Genomic DNA, 16,979 nt, shown 5'->3' with positions numbered 1-16,979 from the left:
TTGCCTTTCCCATCTTTGTCCAGAGCATGTGGTGACAGTCATGGCACGATGTACTCTGAGGGGACACAGGCCCAGCCTGCTGGCCCAGGAGACCCAGAGCCAGGGCACCTGAGGGTCGGAACAAGACTCTGCCTTGAGCACTGCACTTCATGAGCTGACCTGAGCTTAGGTGTGAGAAGTCCCAGCTGTAACCAACTGCTGATGTCTCTAGCTCGTGGCAATACAAGACATGTCAGGATATCACGGCAGGACTTTGTAAAGTCACACGTCTGCAATATAAAACACTTGCCCTGTTGACTCCTGAACGATGAAAGCATCCTTTTCTGGAGGAGGCAGTCATGGCAGAGAGGGAAGATTTTTGCTTGTTGACCTCTTTAATGAGCTTACTTGATAAAATCAAGAGTCAGCAAGTTCACCCAAATTATTTTGAACTTGAACTTGTGCAGGAAGTACATGATGGCAGATTGCCCAGACAGCAAGCCACCCATACCTCATCAAGAAGGGCCAGGCCCCGGGGTGGAGGGGGAGGGGGAGAGGGAGGTTTGTGACCACCCACTGTCACCCTGCTTTTCTCAAGGGCTGACCAGTCCAGCCCTGTGACCCTTGCTGCAGCTGACTGGGACCTTAGCAAAGAAAGCAGGACACGACACGTTGCATCTATTTTCTCTAGTTTACATTTATTTAGTAACCACAGACCCACAGAGGAGCAGTTCCTGGTGTCCACCTCCCTTCACACACGTCTGACTCCAACCGAACCTGATGAATGGCATCAGAGGGTGTTTCCCATCGATGCTCAAGACATCTCTGGTGGCGGAGACGGGACGGCCAAGCCACCCGGACTGGAGTGCCTTCTCCTACAGGCGAGCCCAGAGGCCATCAGGACAGAGCAGACAGGCTCCCTTTCCCGCAGCGCCGCCCTGGCCTCCAGGGAGCTGAGCTTGATACTTGGTGGCCGTGGGCCGAAAACAAATGTCAGCCAGGAATTCATTGTTGGAAACATGGATTCCCTGGGGGACCACCCAGGAGGACGTGTGGTCCAGCCTTCCGGGCCACCACAGGAGGAGCATTAGCCAACTCCCCTCGGGCCGTGTGTGTAACCAGGCGTGATATCCCTGAATCCTGATGGCAAGTCACCCAAACAGTCGAACCGTTTGTTAAAGATTATGCTGTGTCTGAAGGGAAGAGGCTTCACTCCGTCAGCAGATACTTGTTAAGCGCCACCTGTGGGCCAGGTCCTAGGTCACCAGACCTCCAGAACTTGCACTTGGATATGGTGCAGGGTGGAAACCTCCAGAGCTTGAACTTGGAGACAGGAGTGAAGGTAGAGAGCAGGGATCCCTGGTGGAGGTGGAGGCCTCCCCAGGCTGAGCGGACAGCGCGTGCCAAGGCGCAGAGCAGGAGGCCTGCTTGCTCGCAGTGTGAGCAGGAAGCTGGAGTCGGGAGGTGGCAGGACCGCTCTGCTGGGAAACGGGGTGAGGCTGCTGGCCGGAGGGGCTTGGGTCACCGTGCTGGTATGCTTCCGAGGCCTGAGAACAGCTCAAGCCTTCCACCCAACCTCGCTCTGGCCAGATGTGCCTGAAGACCTCTGAGGGCCGGAGTCCACAGCCACCACCCAGCAGGAGGAGTTTGACCAGCCCTCACAGCTTTCCCCAGATCAAACTGTCTGAGACCTAGGTCCAGCTGAGATGTTTTCACCACTTCAGAGTGAAGGGAAAACCTGTGTCTTTTGAAGACAGTTCAGGCTTCTTCCTGAAGTAGAAAATGGCAACTTGGCCTGTATTCTTGCCTGGAAAATTCCATGGACAAGGGAGCCTGGTGGGCTACAGTCTATGGGGTCGCAAAGAGTCAGACACGACTGAGCACACATGCGGGCAGGCCGCTTCTTCACTGGGAGGGGCCGGCAGGCAACCCCTCGACAGCCTGTTACCCAGCACTGTTAGGGACAGGCTGGTTGGGTGGCAGGATCGGCAGAGAGTTGGATCAGGATGATTCAAGGGTCTCACTGAGGCCACCAGAGGGCACAAGCCAAGTGTCCCTGGCAGGCGCTGAATGGAAAGGAGTGGGTGGCAAGCCCTGGGCAGGTCAAGTTGGGTTTTTAGAGTGCTCGGTGGGTATGCAGGTCAGCAGTTGGAAGGACCAGCCTGAGTCTCAGAGACAGGATCAGAGAGGTGGGTTTGGGAGTAAAACCCACACACAAGCCAGGGAGGCCAAGGAGTATGTAAGGGTGAGGTAGGAGAGAAGGGGAGCTCTGCCCTAGCTTGTTGACACCTCAGCACAGCTCTCCTGGCCCTGGGCGTCTGAGGGATTCACAGAACAATAAGGGACTCTCAGACTTTGGCCTTCTGCTAAGTATTTTTCTAAAAAAGTAAAGTAAAGTTGTGGGAACCATTTGAATAGCGATAGGAAGAGTAGTACAAACCTGCATCCAGGCTTATTTCCGTGATTTTTAGGATCTCCAGGTCACCGGGTCCCAAAAGAGATCAGGTGTGTCCTTCCCCTTGGACTGAGGCATCTGGGCCTAAAGTCATGTAGAACTTTCCTGTTGCCTTTTGGGGACTAGAAACCAGTGCGTCCTGCTTTAATGCCCGGAGCTCTCCGTGGTGTTGACCATAGGAGGCCCTAAGGGCTCTTTCCTGTCCCACTCTGGGGTGTCCTCCCCCTGTATCCCTGTCAGGCCCCTCAGTCCTGCCGCTCACACCCAGCGGTCAGCATTCTTTCCTCCAGGTGTCCGGGGCGTCCCTCAGAGGCCCTCATCTTCATCTCACTGCTTGTTCAGAGGTTTCCGCCCACACCGGACACCCGAGGGTGCTGTGTTGAGGGGCCAGCCCCTGTCTGAGCACTGAGTGCCGTCCATCCCCCACCCCACCCTCGCCTTTTCTCCACGGTGGCTCGAGCACTCAGTGCCAGCACGCACGACTCACTGCTGAGTTCTCTCCCGGCCCAAGTCAGTGTCTGTCTCTTCTCCTCCCGGCAGGAGCTGGTGGTGGCTCTGAGTCACCTTGTCGTTCAGTATGAAAGTAACTTCTGCACTGTGGCCCTGCAGTTCATGGAAGAGGAGAAGAACTACCCACTGCCCTCTCCAGCCACCACAGGTAGGACCACCACAGGTACGGTCCTGCTGCTGCTGCTGCTGCTGAGTCGCTGCAGTCGTGTCCGACTCTGTGCGACCCCATGGACTGCAGCCTTCCAGGCTCCCCCGCCCCTGGGATTCTCCAGGCAAGAACACTGGAGTGGGTTGCCATTTCCTTCTCCAATGCATGAAAGTGAAAGGCAAGTTGCTCAGTCATGTCTGACTTAGCGACCCCATGGACTGCAGCCTACCAGGCTCCTCTGTCCATGGGGTTTTCCAGGCAAGAGTACTGGAGTGGGGTGCCATTGCCTTCTCCAACAGTGCTAAAGTGGAACCTATGCAACTCGCTGGCCCAGGGACCCCAGTCTGAACTGTCAGCAGGCCCCTCGTTCTGCTGGGTCCTGAGCCCACATGTCAAGTCCTGGCCACACAGATATCTGCAGTTCTTAACTTCTCAGAAGACTAGAAAGGGCAAGAAAGAGGGCCTCCTTGACCCCCTGGTTTCTTTCCTTTTTACCCTTTTTGGAAATCAAGTCACAGAAACCTCGAAGGGCAGGAGGTGCTGCCGTGGGGACTGGAGGTCGCACTTTCTTCCCGTCACAGGTCTCACGTCAGTGTTGTGTTAGGCAGCTCCTCATCTCACATTTACTGAATTTATATTTCTTCATCTTGGGCTGCTTCAGAGCACAAGCCACAGCACAGCCATCTCTGCAGAAAAGAGGCCTTGTGATCAGCCATGGGACCATTGCTGTGTTTAGTACATCAGGGAAGGGAACGGCTGGCACGCACTGGTGAGGGGCGGTGCCAGGGAGGCCGAGCCAGCAGACAGCTGTCCCAGCCCGCCCCAACTCTGGCTCTGTTTGGTTTGGGGGCAGCAGCCACAGGCAGGTCCCAGAGCACCTGGTGGGGGTCTGAGGGAGACCACTGTGTGTGGGCCTCTCTAGTTGAACTCTTACAAAATACCAAGCGTGGCTCAGGGTCATCTGCTCCTGCTCCCCTCACTGTGGTCATGATCTTGTCCAGCTGACCCCAACACACATGTGGCAGAGACCCTGTTGAGCTGAGGGCCCTGCTGTAGAGTCACATCATCCAGAAAGAAGCCACTGTCACCTGCTGTCTAGCCGCCTCCCGCCTGAGCCCTCCATTCATTCACTCTTCTCGCTCCTTCTCTCCTCCCAGAGGGTGGGAGTCTGACCCCCGTGCGGGACAGCCCCTGCACCCCCAGACTGCGTTCCGTGAGCTCTTACGGGAATATCCGCGCCGTCACCACGGCTAGAAACTTAAACAAGTCTTTGCAAAACCTGAGCCTGACGGAAGAAAGTAAGAGCCCAGAGGCTGGGTGCTCGAGTGGGGTGGTCATGGGTCATCTTCTGGGACCTTTTGTTAGACGGGCCCCCACCCCCTCCTGCCTACCTGGACGTGAGCAGAAGTCCTGGTTCAGCACTGGGGGTAGCCATTGATTGTCCTGCAGCCCCACTGGGCATGCCCAGTCCTAAGCCCCCAGCACCCTCCCCCAGCCCTGTGCCTGGAAGCCCAGCCCTTCTTGCAAGCCAGGAGATGGGGGTGGGTGTGTGCTAACTGCCCCCTCTGACGGCGGTGCCCTGCCAGCCGGTGGCTCGGTGGCCTTCTCCCCCGGGAACCTGAGCACCAGCAGCAGCGCCAGCAGCACCCTGGGCAGCCCCGAGAACGAGGAGTACATCCTGTCCTTCGAGACCATTGACAAGATGCGCCGCGTCAGCTCCTACTCCTCCCTCAACTCCCTCATCGGTGAGTCCCGCCTCCCTTTCTCCACCGGTCCCCTGGGCACCCACGGGTTCCCGCCCGGGTGGGCAGTGCTGAGACACGCTCAGTGGGAGGAGGAAGTGAGGATCGTCTTGCTGTGGCAGCAGGAACCTCACCCTTGGACGCTGGTCTGACCCAGGCCGTCCGGGGAGCCAGCCTTGTCTTTGGGCAGGCCACAGGATTCCCGGAGCTGCAGAGCAGGATGGTTCTGCCCTCAGGAGACGTTTGGGGTGTCGTGGCCAGGGCGGGGAGGCTCCCAGCATCTGATACGTGGTGTGGCCTCTGATGGCACCCAGGGCCCCCCAGAGGAGGCATGTGTGAGGTCCAAGGTCAGAGCCCTGCTCCAAGGGTGCAGACGGCCCTTCCCTACTCAAGTTCCCTGGCCAGACCCTCTCCCCCACTAACCAAGGACCCCACTCTGTGCTTTCACCTTCAGTCAGCCCATCAGTTTCCTACTTGACTGCCTGGACATTGACATTTGAGAGAAGGCTCAGAGTGGTCTTGTGTTCTGCTTTGAGTGGGGACCCCCTGGTTCTGCTGCTACTCTCACTGAGCAATGGGAAGTTACCACGTATCCTCACTGCATAACCAACCATAAAGACTTGGACCAATGTGTCACACTCCCGCGTGTGTGTTTTGTTCCCAACTTGAGTTATAGACGAAGTTAAAGAGCCCAGAGCCCCTCCCCATTCCCTGTGCAAGGTTCCCTCGAACTCTCGCCCTTTCCCAGGTTTACACATCGTGTCTGGCGCTGCACATCCCCTGTCCTTACTCTGCTGGCGGCTGTGTGTCCATGCTGCTCACCTAAGTCTCGTTTGCTCCCTTTTATGATCTGCGATTTGCTTGTCCATTCTCCTGTTGGTGGACAGTGAACTTGCTCTGACTTTTCCTTCTTTCCTCCTTTTTTAAAAAGCAGACTCAGGATTTGGCCCCAGCTCCGCCTCCTGCCCTCCCCGCTGCACTCAGCAATGCTGAGCTCCTTGGCCCCTGGGCTCCTCCCCTTGGCTGGCGAGCTTTCCCTCTGCTACCCACGGGCTGCTCCTCAGTCTAGTCACAGTCCTGCTCCAGTGTCACCTTAAAAGAAGCCTTCCAGGCTCCCCCGACCCCAACCCAGAATCGCCTTCTGCTGTCGCTCAGCATCTCTCTCCATCTCTCTGCTTTCCTCCTGAGAACTTTTCCCCAGCAGACTTATGATGTATGTTCCCGTTTATTCTGCCTGGTTCTGTCTCTGACCAGGGATGTCAGAGCCACAAGTGAAGGAACTTTGTCACCTGCCATAGCCCCAACCCCCCACATCCCATGCCAGGTATACAGTAAGTACCCATAATGTGCACAGGCGTGGGCTGCAGCAGACACCCCAATACCCCCTCTGCCTCTTGGCATCACGTGACAGTGTTCGATGTTTCTGACTCACCAGTGTCGTGATGTGAAGGGGCAGGGCAGTCCAAATGTGCTTGCCATCAGAAGCCAGGAGATCAGTCCTCTGCTGTCCCTAGAAAGCCCTCAGGACTAATTCCACAAGACGCCTCTCTCTGGGGCCCGTAAGAGTATAGATGACTGTAGGGTCCAGAGCTAGTTGCTACCACCACCCCGCCCACTGCAGTACACCCCGGAAAGGGGGATCCTTTTGTCCTTAGTGCTAGCTTGGGGGTGAAGCGTTGGTGTTTCATTTGAGGCCACAAGAGGTCGGAGGCCACAGACCACCCCTCCCACCCCAGCCACATTCCGTGTCCTCCAGGGACTTGAGAGCCTTGTCACTGATTCCTTCCTCCATACAAAACCTGGTTCCTGAACATTTTTTACTAGAGAAAACTGAATTTTATCTGTATATGGTTCAGATCTTTGAAAACTTCAGTGGGCAAGTTTCACAATGAGCTGGAGCTGGAAGGAGTGCTAAGGAGACGAAGTAATGGGGGGCCAGAGCAGGCGTCCACCTGATAACGCGGTGCTTACATAAGTGTTTAAAATTCATAACCTACACAGAATCCCATTACTGGTAGCATTCGCCTGTTTAAAGCCAATTTTTTTCTTTCATTTCAACCAAAGAACAATCTCTTTAGCAATCTCTTTAGCCTCTTTGACTGAATATTGGAAAAGAGGTTTTCAAAACCATGGCAACCTAGGACATCCATTTATTCCCATCTTTCCCCAGAAAACTAGCCCCTCCCAGGCTCCCCTTCCCCCCACTGTCTCCAGAGCGCTGGAGGTCTCACCTGCCGAGGGAAGTGCTGTCCCCCCACTGCAGCAAAGGCTGATCGCACGTGTCTCTACACGCCTGAGCATGTCTGCCCGACGTCTGTGAATCTGCACTGGGACCTGGCTCTGTGTCACAACCTTCTGAAATCTTCTTTGATGTCTGCCTCTGTGTGTTTCTCACCCACTCAGCCATTTAGCCCGACCTCCACGTGTGTCCCCAGTCAGTTCTTTCCATTTCTGGGCCCCCCACCCCAGGACGAGGCATTGGCTTTTTGCTCCCCACCACCCCTGCAGAGCAGGCCACCCCTCACCAACATCAGCTCTGCATAGACCACCATCCAGCTGACACCATCACAGAAACTCATTTCCTATAAAGTCCAAGCTGTGGCCAGCACTCAAGGCCTTCCTACTGAGAGCTGCCTGGCCTTCACCATAGCCCCGCCCACTGCACGCACCGCCCAGACCAGCCGCTGGCCCCTGAGTGGGGCCTGGGCACCTCTGCATTTACTCCCCTCCCGCACCCACCTCTCCATACAGCAGTGTCGCCCATTCCTCTCCGCCCTGACTTTCTGTGGCGTCTCAGGAGGTCCCTGACCCAACAAGTGCCTTCATGTTACACACTTAACCCGCAGCATCACATCAGGCCATGACATTGCTGTCTTAATCAACAGGTTTGGTAAAGCTGCTATTTCTTGCTCTCCTTTGTGGTGGGCAGCCTCTCCTCCCTTCATCACCTGCCCTGCTCTCCCTCACCTGTCCACCCGTCGCCCTTCTGTCCCTCTCTCCCTCCCTCCGTCTCTCCCTCTCTGAGCCTCACCCCATTCTGATGTCCAGAGTCGGGGAGGGAAGGCCTCATGCTTGTGTCTCACCTTGTCCTCCAGGTGAGACGGGATTGGGGAAGCCTTCTGAAAGGGTTGTATAGATGCATTGCCCAATCTACCCAGGGCTCCGTCCAGTAAGCAAAAGTAAGCAAAGTGGGCAGGATCCTCCCAGAGGGGCTCAGTCAGGGTTATGAAGAGGGGAAATGCAGAAGCTCCAGATCCGGGGGCTGATTCCCAGGGAGGCACCCGGCCCAGTCCTACGATACAAAGTCAGGGTCAGTGACCCCTAAGACCCAGGCAACAGGTCACAAGTGACAGCTCCTGCCTCTAAGAGGCTCCACCTTCCTTCTCCAAGCTGCCCTGCCCACCCCCAGGGATTCTGGGACCCAGAGTTGGCCACAAAGCTGTGAGCACATTTTCCTACACCAGTTCCATTTAGAAAGTTGTGGCCATTGCCCTGAAAAATAAATCCTAAAGCCATTAGTTATGATCTTTTATTACTTTTAGTCTAGACTTGAAAATAGGCTCTCAGCACTCATGGGGAGTTTGGTGAGCACCAGACACGGCCCCCTGTCTGAGCTCACTCAGCCCAGCAGCACCCACCCCACTCTCCCATCCCCCCAGGGGCTGCACTTGAGGGGTCTGAGCTCTGTGCCACACAAACTCAGAATTTTCCCATTAGGGACAGCAGGTGTAAAACCAGGACAGTTCACAAAACAGGCTGAGATGGGGTGGTCAGCGCCAGGGGAGCAGTGACGAGGGGGTGGCAATTCCAGGCTCCTGTTCTGTTTTTACTAGTAAATCATATACTATTTACTGTGGTCAAGGACAGTGACAAAAATTAGATTTTTTGTTATTCACTATTGGACATGAATCTGAACAAACTCTGGGAGACAGTGAAGCACGGGCAGCCTGGAATGCTGCAGTCCATGGGGTCGCAAAGAGTCAGACATGACTTAGCGACTGAACAACAACAAATTGAATCAAAAACAGAGAGCTGTCAAAGTCAAAATCTTCTGCAAGAGAGTTAACGATAGTAATAAAAACAGATTTTATAAAGTGAATGGTACCCCCTTCTCAGTGCACAGTGCCACCCTGTACTCCTTCTGCATGTTCATGCCAGGGGCCCCTTGATTAAGGTTCTCATGGGCCCCTTGGCCCCCACTGTTCCCTTCCTTTCCTGGTCTCCCTGTTACCACATGTCTGTCATCTGTAGTCAAGCGGACATTTACTGTGCCCATCACAGCCTCTGTCACACAGGGAAGCTACTGCCCTGGTCAGTCTGAGCTCAGAAACAACAGGAGAGAGGTTTGCCCAGTGGCTGTGCTGAGCGTGAGGGGTCTTTGTAGGAACGTCCCATCCGTGGACCACTTCTCCTGACTGAGTGAGCCAGTCCATGAACGAGCTCCACCTCGTTCCCCCTGGCGTTGTGAATCGGGTCCGTGCGCAGAGCGAGTATGAAGTCCTATGGCCAGAGTGGTGGGAGAGGCCTCCCAAGCCCAGCCTGTCAGAGGTCAGCCTGTGCAGGCAGCTGTGCTCCTACAGAATCATTCAGAGGCCATGGCAGCTGTTGGCACCTTTTCCCACGAGGGTGGAAGGATAAGGTGTTGAGAGTTTTTGTAAATGCTCCTTGGAAGGTAGTTTGTCTGTAGTAGTCACCTGAAGAGCAAAGCCACTTGCACACACGAGTGAGAGGTCAGCCTCCTCCAGCTCCATCACACTGCAAACAGGAACCACAGTCCCTGTGGAAAGGCGGCCGGGGCCATGCCGCCTCCCGTTACAAACGAGGTGTCAGGCGCAGCAAGCCAGGACTTGTTCATAAGCATGGACGTGGGCACACAGAGAAACTGACCTTTACTCTGAACCTTTGTTTCCAGTCTCTCTTCTGTGATTTGAATGTCGTATAAAACTCATTCCCTTTGAACAATGGTGCCCATCAAGAAACACTGTCCTCCAGTGGCCCTTCTTGTATTTAAATTCTTCATAACTAGAGGGACTTCCTAACTAGGGGCTGGCCGGTCGGATGACATGTGATCACAGCTTGTTTGAAATCCTCTTTTACTCTTTTAAAGAACAAGCACTTTCTTTTCAACAAACCAATTGTCCAGCTTCCTCCAAGTAAAAAGGATGCAGTGGTATGTGGCTGTCTTCCTCATCCAGGCCTGCAAGGAAGTCCTGCCCCTTTCTAACTTTTCCTTTCAGAAAGATCTAGCCGCCAGAGGTGAAACTGTGTGATCAATCCTGCTCAGCACCTGGAATTTCTGAATCTCAGGCTCCCTAGCAGATAGCAAAATCAGAACTTGCTATACTCCCAGCTCTTTTAAGTGTCCACCCCCAGCACATGCTTAGGTCATCAGAAGAGGGAGCTATCCCAGAAGCGCCTCCCCGCCTCCGCCCACCCTCCCAAGCACACAGTGGCAGCTCCTTGTTATTAAAACAGCTCCTGTTTCTCTTTCCCAGGAGTTTCATTCAATAGTGTTTACACTCAAATTTGGAGAGTCTTGCTGCATCTGGCTGCGGACCCCTATCCAGATGTTTCTGACTTGGCTATGAAAGTGCTCAACAGCATTGCCTACAAGGTAGGTGTGAAGACGCTCTTCACGAAGCTCTCCAGACCCTGGTTTTCAGTTATGAATATTCATGCAGAGAACTTCAGGCACGTTCAGGTCTTCACCATGGCTTAAGAACTTCAAACAAGCGTTTTGAATCCAGAGGTTCACGAACTCCATGCGCACGTAGCATGTGTTGGGGCATGTGTCCGTGCTTCTGCTTGCCCACATCAGGTGGGGATGTGTGTGTGCCCTGTAGCAACGCCCTCTCTTCCATTCCCAGCACCGGTATCGTACGACTTCCCTTATTCATGACCGTTCTGACGAAAGGAAACTCTTCCAAGAACCAGCTTTTGGTTTCATTAGTACAGTTGACTCCTGCACAAACACAGGGGTTAGGGGCACCAGCCCTGACCCCCTGCAGCCTGTCTCATCCACATCTCTGCATCCCTGGATTGTATACTACCACAGTGGGTGTTTATTGGAAAACATGTGTTTAAGTGGACCCGTGCAGTTCAAATCCATGCTGTCTGAGGGTCAGCTGTGTTTCTCTGTTGTTTTTCATTCTCCATTGTATTGATACCAGCTTTTAGCTTTATTGCTTCATTTCTTCTGCTTACCCTGTTCAATTTTCTCTTCTGATTCTAGTTTCTCACAATGGAAGCTTAGGTCATTGATTTTAGTCCTTTCTTCTTTAGGGACTGTAAACTCTCCCAGTTCTTCTTGTGAGCTCTGGGAATTACTTGACTTTTCAGTGCTTCTTTCCCCACCCTTATGGATTTTCACCCCGCCCTCAAGCAAAAGTAATCACAGATTCAAGGAGCCTACCCTATAGACCCTGGAAGCCCTCTCCTCTCTGCCCTGCAGATTCCATCCACCCCAGTTCCCATGCTGCTCCTGTCTGTCCCCTCTGCTTGCCGCACTGCCAGGCTATCTGCGTGCCCTCCCCTACCACAGCCAGGTCTGCGGGAACTGCCTGCAGGCCAGGAGCTGGGCAATGAGTTCCCTTCTCTCAGAAACCACAAGCCTGCAGTACCCAGTGTCCGAAAACAGCTGTTTCTTTCTTCCCAGCTGGGTATGGCAACCCGCTCCAGTATTCTTGCCTGGAGAATCCCAGGGAAAGAGGAGCCTGGCAGGCTACAGTCCATACGGTCGCAAAGGGTCAGACACGACTGAAGCGACTTAGCACAATGCACAGCACAGTCTTTTCGTGAATAGAATGATAGGACGCAGCAATAATGAATGCCATCAAGAAGTCACTCATTATAGCATTTCTGAAGATTTTTATAACTTTTTGATTAAATTTTAGGCTTACAGACAAGTTGCAAGAAGAGTACAGGGAACTATCGTCCCTTGTCACAGTTTACTTGCTGTGTCTCCATCCTTATCCGACCCTAATCACCATCCAGGGGTCATCCACAGGCTGCCAGCTACCTGAACACAAGTGGCTCACAATGTTACTCGCAGCTTCACTCCTGGTCCGTTTTTCTTTCTAAACTGGTTATCAAGCCGTCCCATTTGCTGCCACCTCACTGGCGTTAGCCCAACCTCCTGCAGCACCTGGCCTCCTGCCGACACCATATTTGTTTGGTGTTCGATTCCTTCACCAACATTTTTCTTCACTGGTGAAGTTCTGTCTTTTCCTTTTTTGTCTGTGGCTGCTATTTCAGCTCCTGGTAGCATCACAAGTAGTAATAACACAGCCTTGTCATGTACCCAGTTTTAAACTGCTGTAGCAGCCAAGCTCATCTTCTTCCTTGAAGGAACAGTGAGGATATGGCAGGAGCACATCCTAGGTTTATCCTGGGCCTGTGGTCACATGAAGTCTCTGGAAGCAGAGACTCCCAGGTCCAAGTGTTCACTGCACTTCCTGCCTGTGGGCACTGCCAGCCTCATGCAAAAGTTCTGGGCATTACTGTTGGTCCTCTCGGGATCACTGGGTGGTTTATTTCACACGGACCTCCCCTTGACCCCAGTGAGCCCCTCGCCCACTTTCTTCATCATCCTACTGCATGACTAGCCACAGAGGCACGTGAATGCTGTTCCATCCTGGGAGTGGGGAGTCTTCTCCGTGTCTATAGAAAAGAGGCCAGTGAATTAAGTTTTTTCATTCTGTAATACAAAACTGAGAAATAGTCCAATCATCTCCTTTTTCAACTAAGAATAGGATTGATTCAAAATTAAACTTTTCTAAAATACATGTTTCTTACAGCATATTAGGGTCCGTGCCCGAGAGAGGGAGGAAGTACAGTCATGAGAAATAGAGGAAAGGAAGGCAGTCCCGGCAGAAGGCATAGTGGGACTCAAGTGGGCCTCTGTGAAAATGAAGCCTCCCCGCCATGCCCAGTCCTGACCTCACTGATGCTGATTCTCCTGCGATGCCGAGGATTGAGGGAGCCCAGGCCCCCAGGAGTGGGGGCTCTGCCAACTACCGGCCAGTTCATCACAGTCACCACCGTTGCTTGAAGTGAATTCTACCTGGGACTTAGAGTCCAAAAAGAAAGTTTACGTTATTTATCTAGGAAGTTTGGTTTACAGAAAAATTCCTTTCTAGATAGAGTCGTGTGTTTCACAGATGTCCATTCTCAGTGCTCTGGCTTCCAGGTCCTCTGCCTCGAGTTAGCCCAGAATTAACTGTGAACCATCCTTTGGGAAGTCACTTCCTCACACACGAATCCAGATCCTTGGTGTGCAGTTAACAGGGACTCCTGTGAAACACTCCCTCCCCCAAGAGAGAGCAGCCAAAAGCCTCCGTTGGTGTCCTGAAGCCTATGTCAGGATCCAGTTAGGAAATCCTGTCCTCGTCACCCTCATCTCTGTAGGGTGTTTGCCCTGAATTAGACTTTCCCAAGTTCTTGTGAGGCAACATGTTTCTGGGAGAAGATCTGCAGAGTAAGAAAGTGCTCAGAGCTGGAGACAAAGCAGGCGTCTTTCTGCGGGCCCAGGCTCCCGTGACCGAGACTGCCCCCGTTAACTGCAGGGGGGCAGGGAGCGTCTTACTGCGGGCCCAGGCTCCCATGACCGAGACTGCCCCCGTTAACTGCAGGGGGCAGGGAGCACAGGTGGAGCTCGTGTGTGCACACGTGTGTGTGTCCCTGCAAATCATTTCTGTTTGCATTGGGCTAAGAGGATACATCTGAGCTAGAATCTGACTGTTAACAAGATGTTTGCTGCCCTCTGAAGAGTTGGCCTGTAGCTGTGACCGTGACCTCCTGCCATTGCCCTTCCTCTTCTGGACTCAGCACTTGACTTGGGCCTTCATCAAGCCCATCTGCTGGTCCAGTGACTCCAGTCCAGCATCATGGAGGGGAAAATGACAGGGCATCTCAACACCCTGAGAGCCATGGGCAAGTGTGCCCACAGTCAGTGATGCTCCCAGCAGGGTCCTGGGGTCTTGAAGACCCACGCTCCATCCTCCTTCATAACAGCCCAAACCTGATACCCAGCAGGCACACCGGTGTTTCTGTGTTACCCTTTCCTGACTGTATGCTGTCTGTGAAACGGCAGCTGCGACCAGCCCAGAAAGGGGCCTCTCTGGAGGGTATCTCCCACACCTGCTCCCTTAGCAGCCTCTGTCCACACCAGGCCCACAGACAAGTGGGTCTGCGTGACCACTGCCCACTCAGGCTTATAGCTGCAGCTCTGCAGCAATGAATGTTTGCTGCACAAATGAGAAACGTTAGGCGAAGAAGCATCATCTAAGCCTGAAACCCTACAGTCGATCACCAGTCACAGGGCTTCCCCAGCCAGTGGCACGCCCACCTCTCAGGATTTCTAGAACAGATGCAAAACTAGAGCTGTGTGTGGCAGCCTTCAGTGTGAAGTGCACTGAAGAAGCTCGGCTGTCTACTTTGCCCTCAAGGCCGAGAGAGAACAAGCCAGGGTTGTGCGCCTCCGCCCCCGGAAAGAGCAGGGAGGCTGAGTCAGTCACTCCCAGCCCACACCTTCTTTCCTTTGGAGCCTCCTTGGATGGGGGCCTTCAGGATGGGGGTCCCTGGGGAGATAGCTCTGCGGGCTGCAGCTCAGGCAACAGCAGATCCTCTGGGCTTGGGGAGCCTTTGAAAGGTCGTGGATTCTGCTAAAGTCTGCATTTCAATCCAGAGGCTTTCTCCATCACCTCCCACTGATTTCCTGGAAATTGTGAGGAGGCACCTAGTTTCTTAGCTTAAATTTCTTTTCTTCTTTTAAACTTCTTAAGGGATCGTTTGGCTCTCAGGCTTTGTTGGGGTTGTGTGTGTATGTGTGTGTAGGTCAAATAATGTAAATAACAGAGCAAAACAAACATGAACAATACAACTTTTATAATTCAGAAAACAAAAAAACAGCCTTTTAATAGGCTGGTTATGATCCAGTTCTAACTGTTTTCATTTCAAAGTGAAGGCTTATCTGGAAAACATTGATTTATGTTGGTGGTTTTGTTTTCTATAACTTTCTGCCTGTGGGCTGAACAAAGGTATGGCCTTCATAACTGCCAAGAGGATAATCCAGAATGGGAGGGTCCTCCATGAGTGGCCAGTCCAGGGTTCTCCTGGAACACGTGCTCATGGGAGACAGGGCACAGATCTGGGTCTCATCTCTATTCAAAAAGTGCTGCCCCCAGGGGGTTGTTTTGAGCCTGCCCTGAAATACAAAAGAACGGTGAGGCCAAGCCTGGGCGGGCTCCTTCCGGAGTGCCAGCTCTGCCCAGGAAGCTGTCCCTCCCAGGGGAGCTCCTGCCCCAGTGGGAGCCTGAGCGTGCCCAGTCCTCATTAGTCATGGTGCAGTTTAGTCACCGTGTTTGTCACATGGGCGCGGGGGATGCATCCCTGGAGCCTCACTGGAGCAGGTGAATACCTTCCAGAAGAGCTACAGAATATCACTTTATCTACAGGGTGACATTTCGGGGGAAATTTTCAAGCAGGACCTTCCATTCCTGGGAGATTTCCTCAGCCAAAAGCCCTTTTCTGTGACTTTGAAGCCACTCAAAAGCAGCCACCAACCTCTGCTTGTCTTGTAGCCTCAGGTCGTCACAGTGACCACCCCCTCACTTGTCCCTTTGCTCCTTCAGGCCACAGTGAACGCCCGGCCTCAGCGCATCCTCACCACCTCCTCCCTCACGCAGTCGGCGCCTGCCAGCCCCACCAACAAAGGCATCCACATCCACCAGGCGGGGTGAGTGGTAGGCAGCCCGCCCCCCAGGGTCTGGGGAGGTTCCCAACACAGCCTCCCCGGCCCTGCCAAGTCTGCAGGTTCTCTCTCACTTATCTGAGCCCCTCCTAGAATCCTTTCCTGCCTTCATCTGCACAACTGTTCAGAAAGCTGAACTGAACCTGACTCCATTCAGGATTTTATCAGAGGGTCATGTCTTCCAGCGAGTGACCAGCAGGTTGGAACCCTCCTCGAAATCAGTGTTCACAGGGCTGTGCACTGGATCCTAGCGGGGCACATGTGCCCTGCACCCTCCTAGGGCTGACTCACAGCCCAGACCAAGCTTGCCTCTGGCTGCACTGGTTTTCAGAGGAGGATGGTTCTTAGAATGGTTCTTAGAAACTGGAAGGGGTCATTAATTCAGCAGCAGCAGTTCAGGTTTGGAAGTCACATCAGCAAGTCAGGTGATGAGGCTGTTCCAAGCTGGTGACCCTCAGCCCATTCCCAGGATCAGTGGAGGTTGCTTGGGGTTTGGTGTCAAAGGAATGGGCTCTGGGTAAAATGCAGTTTATTCTTCCCCGACGGCAGAGGCTCCCCTCCAACATCCAGCGCAAGCAGCTCCAGCCTGACCAACGACGTGGCCAAGCAGCCGGTCAGCCGAGACCTGCCTCCAGGCCGGCCGGGCGCCACAGGCCCCGTGGGGGTACAGTACACACCCCACTCGCACCAGTTCCCCCGGACGCGGAAGATGTTCGATAAGGGCCCAGACCAGGTACAGATGTCGCTCTCAACACTAACTTCCTTCAACATTCAGTTACACCCCATAGGCGGGTGTAGTCTCTGCAGCTAAGTTAAACAAGGCTATTCAGGGGAGGGAGGAACTGGCGCCTTTGTTTGCAAGAAAACATACGAGGGTGGACTCGGAAGCTAGGGCCTTGGGTCTTGTCGATACTGCTTGCTGCTGTCCCGGCCAAGTGGACACAATATAGAGAGGGCATTCTGGATACACCAAGGACGCGTCTCAGCTCACCAGTGACCAGCGATTTTGATAGGAAGGTCACAGCAGCCTGCAGGCTGACTTTGGAGCTGGAGCAGGTGTTGAGGGTAGACAGGTGTCCACACCGGCTGCTAGCCCCGCCCACCTGGCTTCGGAGCCGCCTGCTTCCCTTGCCTCAATGGCCGAGGGACAAAAATGGCCACAGGCACTTTTGCCAGGTTTAGCCTCCCAGCTGGACTCTGCCTGAGTCAGCCAGGCAGGAGTGGCTGACCCACAATCCGGGAGTCCTGGCCCAGCAGCGCTGCAATTCCCCCTGGCAGGCAGGAGGTAAGACCTTATTGCTGACCCCATCTCTCTGGGTAGCAGAGACTCCTCTCTGAGGCACTTCTCCTGCCCTGTCGTGTGCAGTGAGGCCAACCCCTGCCCCGCCAGCCCAG

General features: G+C 53.9%; 1 protein-coding gene across 3 annotated transcripts in view; it reads left to right on the top strand.

Moving 5' to 3' along the window:
• The window catches only part of RPTOR (regulatory associated protein of MTOR complex 1), a 323,106-nt gene that overhangs the window by 273,036 nt on the left and 33,091 nt on the right, over positions 1-16,979 (top strand). For all 3 annotated transcript variants that reach the window (XM_019981168.2, XM_019981167.2, XM_070774383.1), the window contains exons 18-23: positions 2,975-3,092; positions 4,250-4,390; positions 4,679-4,837; positions 10,330-10,448; positions 15,466-15,569; positions 16,134-16,317. In XM_019981168.2, coding sequence (XP_019836727.2) covers positions 2,975-3,092; positions 4,250-4,390; positions 4,679-4,837; positions 10,330-10,448; positions 15,466-15,569; positions 16,134-16,317 — 825 coding nt within the window. The remainder of the gene's footprint in view (positions 1-2,974; positions 3,093-4,249; positions 4,391-4,678; positions 4,838-10,329; positions 10,449-15,465; positions 15,570-16,133; positions 16,318-16,979) is intronic.

The sequence above is a fragment of the Bos indicus genome, chromosome 19 (genome assembly GCF_029378745.1).
Source record: "Bos indicus isolate NIAB-ARS_2022 breed Sahiwal x Tharparkar chromosome 19, NIAB-ARS_B.indTharparkar_mat_pri_1.0, whole genome shotgun sequence".
Lineage (NCBI taxonomy): Eukaryota > Metazoa > Chordata > Mammalia > Artiodactyla > Bovidae > Bos > Bos indicus.
This window is presented reverse-complemented; position numbering and strand designations above follow the sequence as displayed.